The sequence below is a fragment of the Rana temporaria genome, chromosome 8 (genome assembly GCF_905171775.1).
Source record: "Rana temporaria chromosome 8, aRanTem1.1, whole genome shotgun sequence".
Classification (NCBI taxonomy): Eukaryota; Metazoa; Chordata; class Amphibia; order Anura; family Ranidae; genus Rana; species Rana temporaria.
In genome coordinates this window covers 92,971,621-92,984,672 of record NC_053496.1, presented here as the reverse complement: position 1 = coordinate 92,984,672, position 13,052 = coordinate 92,971,621, and the positions used below count along the sequence as shown (strand labels likewise).

Genomic DNA, 13,052 nt, shown 5'->3' with positions numbered 1-13,052 from the left:
AATGGTAATGGAGGTGAGGTCACTGCAATAATAAAAATAAAGACAACACACAGTTCAAAGGTTGGCCTTAGTGGAAGACAGACTAAAAGCTGATTAGTCAGCCACTGAACTGGTGATATTTCCAAATTTGTACAGAAAGTATTGGACTTTTCCCTAAAATTTCAAGGGACACATGATTTTCTATATGCACAACAATGTTGCACAGGTCAAAGGTGCAATATTAAAATATTGGATGAGATATAGATGGTTAATTTTTTGAGATTTATTGACAGTGTATTATAATTTTTAATATAAAAGTAAACTGCGCCAAATAGGAAACCAGATATCAGGCTGGTAAAAAGCAATGATAATAGATAATATGAATAAAAGCACATTCAGTCCAATAAAAGGTTCGTAGCAGCACCACCATGTGTCAGCAAAACTTCCGTGTGAACGCACCACCACCAAACTGAAAGCCGCTTACCAGAACCACCCAAACATTAGGCATGTAGACAGATTTTATTCAATGGGCTCCACATCAGATTAGCATCAGACTGGGGAGGGATCCAGGGAGCAGATCTCAAATTGCACCACATCGATGATTGAACATATCCTCGGTATATAAATAAAAACAGACCATAGCGTGATACCAATACGAAATATTTAATAAAAATGCATAAGACATGTACTTACAAACATCTCATGATTAAAAGCGTGTATGTATGCCGGCCGGCAATAGGAGCCCTTCCTCCTTCAGATGAAACGCGGTGACGTCAGTGTGCGCCTTCCCAGACGATGTTTCGTCATTAACAGACGTTCTCAATGGGGATTATTTTACATTTATAAAGTCAAACTAAAATGTGTTATTTTACTAAAGGAGTAGAGACACTAGATGGCTATTCAAAGAGCTTATTTAGGCCCCATTCACACTGGGTGTTAAAAACGCCACTTTTAGAAAAAAAAACATTTCTGCCTCTAGATGTCCCTTAATGTTTGCCTATGGTAGGGATTTACTAAAACTTGAGCATGCATATTTTGGTGCAGTTCTGCATAGAAACCAATCAGCTTCCAAGTTTTATTGTAAAAGCTTACTTGTAGAAGCTGAAGTTTGAAGCCGATTGGCTACCATGTAGATCTGCACCAGATTCTGAATGCTCCAGTTTTAGTAAGTCTCCCCTTATGTGTCCATGCACATAGGCATTTACAGGTGTTTAGAGGCAACTGTCAGCACGTTCAGGAGCAGCAGCACTTTGTCACAAAAGAAAGCTTGATGCGCTAAAACCCATGTAAACACACATTAGCGCTAGGCGAATATAGCACTTGAGCGCTAATTTATTTTGAATGGCCAGAATAAATTGATATTTAATTAAATAAAGTCAAGTGCTTAATGTGCCTAAATGCGTTTACAAAAACGTGACTTTAGGTACGTTTTTGCAGGCTTCTTTTCTCCTGCTAGGAGAAATATGTTCAGGAAAGCTGTTACCCAACCCTTAGAGTGCACCAGATTGTATGTAAGATTCGTATCTGCCTGTGTGTGGTCAGCTAACTGGATTGGAGTGGAGTCTCCCTCTAGTGGTGGCCAAAGGTATTGCGGGCTGTGAAGGTATCACAGCCAATCTTACATGCTCAGTAGAAGTTCCCCCTTATTCCCTTAGTTCCTCATATAGCCCCGTCACGTAACGCCCGTTGTGGTTAGCTAGTCGCCGTTGGTGGGCGGAATCGTGACAGTAGCAATCCTTCCTTCTATGCCATTCAAAGCAACTTTTAAAAGCGTCCTCAGTGATGTATACAGGACCTGCCATAGAAGAAGCTGTAAAACCAGACAGTGGCTCATCCTGTGAGGCTGCTATCAGGCTGACAGTGGGGGGATGGTAAACTGCAGGCAAGCTCAGAATCCTTAGCCATACGCAGGGACTTTCTGGTGCCCCTTTTACAACCCCCTTCTCGGGGACATAGTCCTTACTGCAAAGCAAAGGTACTATCCACAAATACAAATGCAATCACTGTTGTGCTATAGTCTTACAATACACAAAAAATATCAGCTTACTGCACAACCTAATGCCGAGTAGAAGTCTAAGTTTGCCTGGTTCAATCTTACAGACCACAGCTCTGTGTCCATGCCGCTTACAGAAGGCTCTAGCGTGCTGGAACCAGCCTTTTGGCGTCTGCACGGCCCTCCCCCTATCCATGTCTCACTTAGACAGCTAAAGCGCGCTCCCGGCGTGCGCACACGCTGCTGTCATGGCGGTGCCCAGTAGACAAGGAAAAAGGGGGAGAGATTACTGGGGACATCTTTGTGGACCCCTGTATGCGTTTTTGTGGCAGAGCCTGCAGCTGAAGGAGGTGAGTGGTGTTTAAATTTGACCGACTTCACTGAGCTTGTATCCTGGATGGCTTATGTAAGAAAACACTAGGTTTGCACCTACTCCCTCCAGTGGTGAAAACCAGGAAAGACATTCTACTCATAGAAGATAATATCAAATAAAATGATCCTCTTCTTACCTTATCCACTCTGCAGGAAAGCTACTAAAAGTAGTTCCAGCTTTCACTGGCAAGTTGTGCCAACCTTCAGGTTTATCAAGGGTTCCATTAGAGAAAACCCTCATACCTGGACCTGTAGAAGACTCTGCCAGAAACCTTTCATGCCACAGATGTATTAGTACACCAAAGTCTGGATCCCAGAGCCCAGACCTCCGCAGTGAGACATTACAGGGAAACCTTGTTTCTTTTTTACACAAGGCCCGGGTACCAACCATCTTAGGCTTTTGATATCGGCCCGAGGTATGGATCCAGTTATAGCTCCTAGGTCTCCGCAGCCAGATCAAAAGAGCATTTTTCTTCTTAGCACATGTTGAACGTGACCAACCACCAAACACTGGTGAAAAAACTGAGGTACTCTCCATTTGGGAGGGGTTATATAAGGGAGGAACTTAATTTTAATTGGCTTTGCCAGTGTCCAATCACCTGTGGGGACTACATAACCCAATAAGTGATTAAGGCTCTGTGTTCCATGATGTATTATCAAGAAATCTATATTCAGACTGGGAGGAAGTGGTTTATGACGAAAGCACTCAAGTGGAGTGCGGGACATTTCGTTCCAACGATTATTCTGCCACTTTATAAAAATCTGGATTGCCCTCATTTGGAGTCTTCCATCCAGTTCTCGTCACCAATCCCCCAAGATGATGTGCTGGAACTGGAGAGAGTCCAGAGAAGGGCAACTAAATTAATATGGGAACTGGAGGACTTCAATTATGAGGAAAGACTACAAGCGCTAAATGTATTCTCACTGGAGAAGAGACGCTTAAGAGGAGATATGATTGCGATGTACAAATATCTCAATGGTGATCCCAGCATAAGTATGAAACTTTTCAGTCCCAGGGAGTGTAAGAGAACACGGGGCCACACGAAGAGACTGGATGAGAAGTGGTTTAACCTTTAGTTGTGTAGGGGGGTGGTTTTCACGGTCAGGATGGTAAGAATGTGGAACTCTCCTCAAGCAGTGGTGTCGGCAGGAAGTATGGATAGTTTTAAAAGACTCTTGGATGCGCATCCTATCAAAAAAATTTAGGGGATATGGGAAGTAATTTTTCTACACACACACACACACACACACACACACCTACACAAGTTGAACTGATGTTTTTATTCAACCTCATCTACTATATACCTACTTATATAAATGCTAATCTAAATGTATATGCAAACTCTACAAACACCCTATCAGATTCTCATTCTGGGCAGTTTCACTTTAACACTCTTTCCCCAGAACACTCCCCTATCCTGCCATTCACTGTAATGCCACATACACACGACAGTTTTTCGCGTTTTTTTTTTTAATGTCATTAAAAACTATTGTGTGTGGGCTCCAGAGCATTTTTCGCAACGTTAAAAATGGGCATTAAAAATTTAGAACATGCTCTAAATTTTCACGTTGTTTTTAATGTCGTAAAAAACTGTCATGTGTGGGCTTTAACAAGGTGAAAATAACGCGCATGCTCAGAAGCAAGTAATGAGACGGAGCGCTCGTTCTGGTAAAATTAGCGGTCGTAATGGTGATAGCACATTCATCACGCTCTAACAGACTGAAAAGTTTGAATCGTCTCTCACCAAACCTTTACTAACACGAAATCAGCAAAAGCAGCCCTAAGGGTGGCGCCATCCGAATGGAACTTCCCCTTTATAGTGCCGTCGTACGTGTTGTACGTCACCATGCTTTGCTAGAGCATTTTTTTTCACGATCGTGTGTAGGTAAGGCAGGCTTAACAATAATCGGGTTGAAAAAAAACATTGTTTTTTCTAGACCATTAAAAATGGTTGTGTGTACGCGGGAGAAGTCATTGTAAATACCCAGTACTTATGGGTCACATTCCCACCATTTTCTTTAGCGCTTTAAGTCAGAGGAAATATATTTAGTACTTCTAGATATGAAGAAGCATGTGACTTACTCAATGAGACAACGCTGGGCCAATCAGTACAGTCATAAGATAGTCCAACACCAAGTGCAAGTTGTGATTCTGGGCACTCATAAGTTACATAGGACTATCCTATTGCTCTCTGCAACTGAACAGGGCCATAGGGGGGAAATAGCAAATAGATTTTTAGCACGGTATGCATAATAGTTTGATTAACTTCAGACACATACAGTATTTACCTAAAATTAATAGGATGGATAGAAACTTTACCATAAACAAAGTATAACTAAGGGCAATTTTTTTTTTATTATTTGTTTTAGATAGAGTGGAAATGGATTAGAATACCAGTCAGTTTTTATTGATTTCTGTGTCCCCGTTAGAGAGAGACACTTTATTTGTCCTGTTTACCATTACCATTGAAAATGAAAGTAAAAGAAACACCCACATTTTGGGTTGTCCCCAGAAAAGTAGGAAATCTTCCAATGGGGACACTAGTTCTAGTGACCTGGGTGTCCCTAATAAATTCCCTGTTTGGCTATGGGACAGGAAGTGAAGGGAAATCGCCCGTGACAGAACCCACTGTCATTGTGTGTTTTGGAAGGGGCTGTGGGCTGGCCTCTAACCCACAGACTATGGCCCAGCAGAGAACAAAAGATTTTGAGGGCTATTTGCCGTCTCCCACCACCTGGAGAAGATGCCACCTCCAGACATTTGTGTCCTCAGTCCCCGGGTCATCAGAACCTAGTGAACACGGTATCTGCGGCTGAGCTCATGGAGTCGTTTCCGGCTACCTAAACCTATTGGCCCGGGTTTCTGCTAAATATATACTTTTATTCCACAAACAATACGTGGGGGTTCCAAGACTTGGGGACAAAATGGCATTGAGGTAATGTAATGTAACGTAATGCTACATTCCTCCCCCCTCTTGTTGCTGTGTTTAATTGTGTTGGGTCATGGCACGTAGACAAAGGTCTGGAGACACCCCCAGCAGGGGATGTGTAAAGAGGGGCTGCCTGCTTATCATAATCCCTTAACTGTAGTTGTTTGAATATACAAGTGTTGAGTTTCCATTGGTTCTTCCTTGTTCTCTACCCCCTCTATGACAAGGCTAAGGGGAGTGTCCCTAACTGTGTTTAGTATATAATAAAGAGTTGATGCTCTGCAAGTTTAACCCTCAACACCTGTGTGGCTGGTCTCGTGATTGAGGGGTTAAGGGCTGGTTATGGCGAGTCTGCGGGTGCGTTTGGAGAACAAGAGACACAGGCCTGTCAGGAGGTGCCCAGCAGGGTTATCCGAGATCCATCACAGTGATGGCAGCGGGGGGATGTCTTCTGCTGTCTGGGACATCCAACCCACCACCAGGATTCAAGATCCGGGCAGCCGCCGAGGAGCGATAAGGGGACCGGACAGCATGAGAGCGGAGTTCGGGAGGAGGCTGCAAGGCATGTGGAAGCAACATCGGGGACCAGCGACGGAGCACACCATGCTCAACTGAGGGGGATGTGATCCGCCGGCAACTCTGGCAAGACGCTTACCCACGAGCGGCACCATCAGGGGTAGATCCTTTTTTTCTCCACAGAGATGTACTGGACACCGTACAAAAACTGGCAGCTGAAACCAGAAATGGAAGTAGCAGCGAGTCCGGAAAATCAGCAAGTGGTTCTTATCGGTATAGAACTGTCAACTGTCCAGACACAGATCCAAGAGAAACTCAACCTGGTGGAAAGTCCTTACCAGGTTAGCTGGGCAGGTAAATGGTTATGCAGACATGCTGAAATGATAAATGCTAGACAGCAGTATACAGTGCATCTGGAACATATTCACAGTGCTTCACTTTTTCCACATTTTGTTATGTTACAGCTTAATTCCAAAATTGATTACATTATTTTCCTCAAAATTATACAAACAATATCCCATAATGACAAACGTGAAAGAAGTTTGTTTGAAATCTTTGCAGATGTATTTAAGAGGGAAAAAAAAAATCATAAGTATTCACAGCCTTTGCTCAATACTTTGTTGAAGCACCTTTGGCACCAAATTACAGCCTCAAGTCTTTTTGAGTATGATGCTACAAGCTTGGCACACCAATTTTTGGGCAGTTTCTCCCATGCAGGACCTCTCAAGCTCCATCAGGTTGGATAGGGAGCATCAGTGCACAGCCATTTTCAGATCTCTCCAGAGATCTTCAATCGGTTCAAATCTGGGCTCTGGCTGGGCCACTCAAGGACATGCACAAAGTTGTCCCATAGCCACACCTTTGTTATCTTCTCTGTGTGCTTCGGTTTATTGTCCTGTTGGACATTGAACCTTAGCCCCAGTCTGAGCAGGCATTCATTAAGGTGATCTCTGTACATTGCTGTATTCATCTTTCCCTCAATCCGGATTAGACTCCGAGTTCCTGCTGCTGAAAAACATCCCCCACAGAATGATGCTGCCACCACCATGCCTCACTGTAGGGATGGTATTGGCCAGGTGATGAGTGGTGCCTTGTCTCCTTCAGGTGCCTTTTGGCTGCAGAGGGGTTTGTTCTTCTGGAAGGTTCTCCACAGAGAAACACTGGAGCTCTGTCAGTGACCATTGTGTTCTTGGTCACCTCCCTGACTAAGGCCATCCCCCCCATTCACTCAGTTTGGCCAGAGGGCCACTCTAGGAAGATTCCTGGTGGTTACAAACTTCTTCCATTTACAGATGATGGAGGCCACTGTGCTCATTGGGACCTTCAATGCTGCAGACATTTTTCTGTACCCTTTCCCAGATCTGTGCCTCGATACAATCCTGTCCCTGGAGGTCTACAGACAATTCCTTGGACTTTATGGCTCTGACATGCACTGTTAACTGTGGAACCTTATGTAGACAGGTGGATGTCTTTCCAAATCATGTCCAATCAACTTAATTTACCATAGGTGGACTTCAATCAAGTTGTAGAAACATCTCAAACATGATCTCAGTGGAAACAGGATGCATGCGAGATCAATTTTGAGTGTCATGGCAAAGGCTGTGAATACGTGATTTTTTTTTTTTTCAAAGATTTCGAACAAACTTCTTTCACGCTGCCATTATGGTGCAGTACAACAATTGTAGAATTTGGAGGAAAATTATTTAATCCATTTTGAAATAAAGTTGTAACATAAAATGTGGAAAAAGTGAAGTGCTGTGAATATTTTCTGGATGCACTGCAGATAGGATGAAGATCACAATATATGGTTCGATACAGAATACATTTTTAATACCAATATTCAGAGATCCTTAAAAACGTCACTCTTAGATAGAGAAAACATGGAGCAGTCTACAACGTGTTGCTGTGATTCTGTAAAACTATATATAGAATGCTATGACATTTTATTCTGAGAGCTGACGCAGAGGACAAAGGTCTATAGAAAGATAGTAAAATGTATTACTACAGCATCTCAGAGATTACCACATCTTCATTCGATCTGCTGTTAATCAGGACTCCTTTTGTCCTTTATAGCACTATTTGTTGGAATAAAGGTTACTGGGCATGCTTTGTTGAGCTGTGTTAGCATATAATGGATAGCACGTTTAACCAGTAGCAGGTGACTGCATCTGGGTGAATCAGGGCCAATGTCCTAGATACAAGTGCCTTCAAAAATATTCATACCCCTTGAAATTTTCCAAATTTTTTTGCCATGTTGCAACCAAAAACAAAAATATATTTTATTGGGATTTTATGTAATAGACCAATACACAAATTGTGAAGTGGAAGGAAAATGATGACATAAGATAGTTGTAAAAACAAATTGAAAAAGTGTCTTGTGCATTTGTATTCAGTCCTTTACTCCGACACACACACACACACACACACACACACCTAGTGGAACTAATTCTGTACCACTACTTTGTGTAGGTCCATCACATAAAAGCCATTTACTGCTTTTGGTTACAACATGACAACATTTCAAAGGGTATGAATACTTTAAGGCACTGTAAGATTTAGAAAAACTTAATTTGTGATACACCATCAATGTACTGACATTTTAAACAAAATGTGCATGCAACGATACATATGGGGCATATTTACAAAAGCCGTGAATCTGACATTTAGCCAACATTCCCATCAGCGGTATCTTCCAGGTTCATGCGTTTTGTACTACAGAGATTTTTTTTTCTTCACCAGTGAATGGTTGGTGAAAGTCACATTCACAGCTTTATAAATACATTAAAAAAAAACTGAGTGGATAACATCTTCATTTGGAAACGAGCCATTATATATATATATATATATATATATATATATATATAAAAAAAAAAGAAACACACAGACAAATTTTGATTTTTCATAGAAATGTAATTAGGGGCAGGATGCAGTGCATGTCAATACAAAGATTGCCGTCTGAACAGAAAGACAACTCCAAACTGTTCTTACACCATTGTCTAAACACAGAACACTTCACATCCCAATCCCTCAAAGACAAAATACAAAAAGGTCATCTAAAAAGGGTTATAAATAGGTCATTTGTTGCCACAAAAATAGATTTTGAAATACAAACAAAAACAAAAAGTTCACAGAATTTTAGGAACATAATTGTACCTATCCAACTGGATTTATGTAGATTGTGGAGCACAAAATGTGATAAAAAGGGACACGTTTTAAAAGGGCATGTTTGAAAGAATCAAGGGTACAAAAATATAAGTTTTGTTTATGTCGGACTCTTACAACCATTTCATGGCCATACACATGGGAAGCTAAGGCACTGACTTGTCATACAGTAGAGGACAAAAGCTGGTAACTAAACCAAGTTAGGGGACAGTTAACGGGATACAGGCGATACTTTTGTATTGTTAGAAAACTTTCGAGAGTGGTGAATGCATTGTACTTATCACTGGGACCTGGATTCAGAGATATTTAGGTGCAAAGGTGAAGCCATGGCATGCTTTGCAAGCAAATTGTCTCAAAAACCCAGACAGACATCTATAAAGGCAGACAATTTTGGCCAGTTGGTCACAATAGCTAACAGGAGGGAAAAGAATGCCAGGACCCAAACTTCACAGCCAGAGATTTCTAAATTGGGGGTAAGGAAGGAAAAAGAAAGCACATCACTACTACCCCAATCCAAAAGACTTGGGGACCCCAAAGGTTCTTAATATCTATCTCTCCAAAGATCGGACACTGCAATAGGCCTCATATCTTTATTAGCCAGGAAAGCCTTTGTGCCCCCTTCTGACTTAGTTTCACTTTGCTACTAGGGCCTAAATATCTCTGACCTCATCGCAAAGCCTTGCCCACTGCCATCCCACTTAATTAGTAAGTGTTCTCGTACTGGATAGCGGGATGACCGTTCATAAAAACATCAGGTCAGGGAAAGCCAGGCCCCAGTACCAATGAGAAATGTAATCAAATGGAGCACCTTAGAGGCTGAGTTTTTAACATCAGATTTAACATAGGCAGTGGAATGCATTTTCACTACATGCAGGATAGTGCCAAGTTAGATCTCAAATGTCATTCATCAAACAAAAGTAGGGGGGGAGACTAACATTCCACCATAACGGCAGCCACCCTCACAAGGTATTTTTCTTCTTGAGGCTACTTTATAAATATAGAACACAAAAAGGCACACCATTTCATTTGACACAAAGACTCTGTGGCAGGGGAGCATAATGCACCGATTGTATGGCTGGCTTTTGAACACATGGCACATTGTTTTCCAAAAACACTGGAATGGTTAATTTGTTTCTAAAATATTGCACACAGGAGTGAATCAATCTTCCTAGTTCCAGACCAGCAGGCAATGGAGATGATGTATGGCCAGTGGAAATGCATGAATATCAGTTGATTTGCCAAACTTGTTTTAAAATAATATTTTGTAACCGATAGGGGGGGTCTCCTCCCACTCCCAATTTAACCTTGTAAGGCATCTAAAAAAGTAGTATTTAAGGGCTCAGTGCCCATCATCATGCTGGTATTTAAAGATGAGAATTGACCTTTCAAAGTGAGATAAAATGTATGTATGTATGTATATATATATATATATATATATATATATATATATATATATATATATATATATATATATCTCAGCATGAAAAACCACACATATGCTGATCTACAACGGAAGTTCCAGCCTGTTCCCCTGGTGTGCTGACCTCATGCCCTTTACTGAAGGGGCATATACTGTGCGTTTAAAAAAAAGGAAAAATTCGGGTGAAACCGGACCACCACATGGGCAGACTGGGTAGATTGCCTATAGAGCTCATCTCTGTACACCACATAAGGCTGGGCTCAGGTGGACATCGCCAAGAAGCTGTTACAGATGTAGTTGTGCACTGCTGCTTTATGGCTGTCACTTGAACACAATTTAAAATGTGCCAACTTGACATCTTTAAAAATATATACAAAATGCTAATACAGATGTATTTTCTTAAGAGCCCATGGAGGTAGTAGGGCCAGTTGATAACCTCAATGAGTCAGAACATCATGCTACACTTCACTTTATAGATACCTGGACCAAGCACACATTCACAAATGCTGGTGTAATGCTAAAGTGTTCCTGTTGGCCCCCTCCCACCATACATTGACTGAAAATTGATGGATCCAGGGAGAAAAACTGTTAGAATATTACAACTGCAGCTGGTGTTTAGCCGACAGGCGCCATTTGAATACAACAGCCCAGCAAGGGGGATTGGTCTATCCATGCTGTTAATGTGGGTGGAGGCATCTGTTACATTTCTTTTATTCAGTCTGCAAAAAATAGAATATTTGGCCACAGGTTCATACTCTGCACAGTGTAAGATCAGAAATACTCCCCCAAGTGTGCATCTTTTAATTCTAAATAAAATGACAGTCTATAAATCATGCTACCCAGGGTAAAAAAAAACTTTAGTTTACTCAACACATTGTATTGAACACCAAGTGGGCTCCAGAAACCCTTTTTTGGGTCTCCAGGTGGCAGTATTTATAATGCTGAACACTGAAGACTGCAAAATTATTGTGTATTAAATCAATGGTTAAATTGACACACGGGTTGCCATATTAACACGCTATACTGAGAAAGTATTCAAGCATCAGACCAAAGGTCAAGCTGACACACAGGGTCCCAAAATAATTGTATACACAAGGGATACTGACATGACACCCACAGTCCTAGAGCACTATGCTGGCATAGGTCTACCACTACCATTGAGATCCCCAGTTAGTACCCTCTCAAAGCCAGTGCCTGACTGTCAGAGAAGCACGATTCCAGGTTACCACATTTTAAGCAATAAGTTCTAAGCGTTTCACCTTAACAGGCTTTACTAGGCAGGATTTTATGGTAGAAAAATTACTTTAAGCAGATTCCAAAGCCCATTAAGTTTCTTTTCCTATGCACTGCAAAATGTACTGTAATCACCGATTTCACTTTTCAGATAATCAGGAACAACTCTCCCAAACATTTCATATTCAAAAGAAATACTCAATAGGCTCTTTGGCTCAATCTTGCAAACAGTTTTTCTAAAAATAGCAGATCAATAAACAAAAAGGATTATATAAATAATAAAAAAAACAAAAAAACAACTGTCACCAAAAAAACAAACCGTGAGAAAAAAAAAAAAAAAAAAAAAAAAAAAAAGATTAAAGTCAGTCCTGACATCTTAGAAGGCAAAAAGCGACAAACAAACCCTGCACCAAAGGTGGGCAATGAAATCTTTTGAAGTCTCCAAAGCAATAAAAGGTTAGGCAGATGCATCACAAACCTCCTTTGCTTTAGATCTTTGTAGACTTGGTATATCCATTGGCTTCAAACAATGCACACTTGTAACTCTGTAGATGTTCACCTGTATTAGTAATTTAAAACAAATATTGGATCATGTCCTCCACAAGTGATTCTCCCCAGTATTCTGGGATTATGGCATTAGAGTTCTTTGCTAGCAAACTGGGCAAAGCACAGTCTGTAAAGCTTTGTGGCTGAGATGTGTTTTCACATAACGTAGGTGTGGATCATGCCAATTCAGATAAGCGACACGGTCTTCGAAACTCTTGACCCCGCTCATGGATCCATTTATTGGATACTGCAAAAAGAAAAATGTTGTTTTAGCGGCATTTTATTTAGAGTATTGGTTTACAGTATATCTCATTCAAAAAAAAAGTACCCATATAGTATTTATGGGGCTCGCCCAATCCTACCAATTCTAGCAGGGTTAATTGATGTATATTACGTCAGTGGGTTCCTTCAGATTTTAGTGGACACCTCTAGCTTACAGTACAGAATTTGGTTGGTAGGGTTGGTCTATTAGCCAAAAATCACCTACCAAAACACTATTGTTTGCCAGCAGATAACATTGGTATTGCAGAGTGGTGTATACTCATATAATCTGAGCGTACGTATCTGTGTGTCTGCTGGCTAGGTAACATCTCCACTCACATTATCCACCAAGTTAAATTTAAAGTCTTAACTAAGATTTATATTTACCCCCTTTTCTTTGCTTTGTGTTGGTGCCATATTAAAAGATAAGGTCTTGTCAACTGTCTTAATTCATACACCAACATGGTTATGCTCACTCAGGAGCTGGGAGACAGATAACCATGCCTAGTCTACTCTCCTCTTAACTGTGCTTTTCTTCTGTTTCTAGACTGCCAGACTTTCAGATGGTCTCTATTTCCCCAACATTCGTGAAAAAGTATTAAAATAAACAGGTTGTTGTTGTTGTTATTTCTTGCCTCCT

General features: G+C 41.1%; 1 protein-coding gene across 5 annotated transcripts in view; it reads right to left on the bottom strand.

Annotated features, from left to right (window-relative positions):
* Nucleotides 1-10,738: 10,738 nt before the first annotated feature.
* Nucleotides 10,739-13,052, bottom strand: part of P4HA1 (prolyl 4-hydroxylase subunit alpha 1) — a 63,505-nt gene continuing 61,191 nt past the window's right edge. For all 5 annotated transcript variants that reach the window (XM_040362298.1, XM_040362297.1, XM_040362295.1 and 2 more), the window contains one exon: nucleotides 10,739-12,398. In XM_040362298.1, coding sequence (XP_040218232.1) covers nucleotides 12,328-12,398 — 71 coding nt within the window. In that variant the 3' untranslated portion in view covers nucleotides 10,739-12,327. The remainder of the gene's footprint in view (nucleotides 12,399-13,052) is intronic.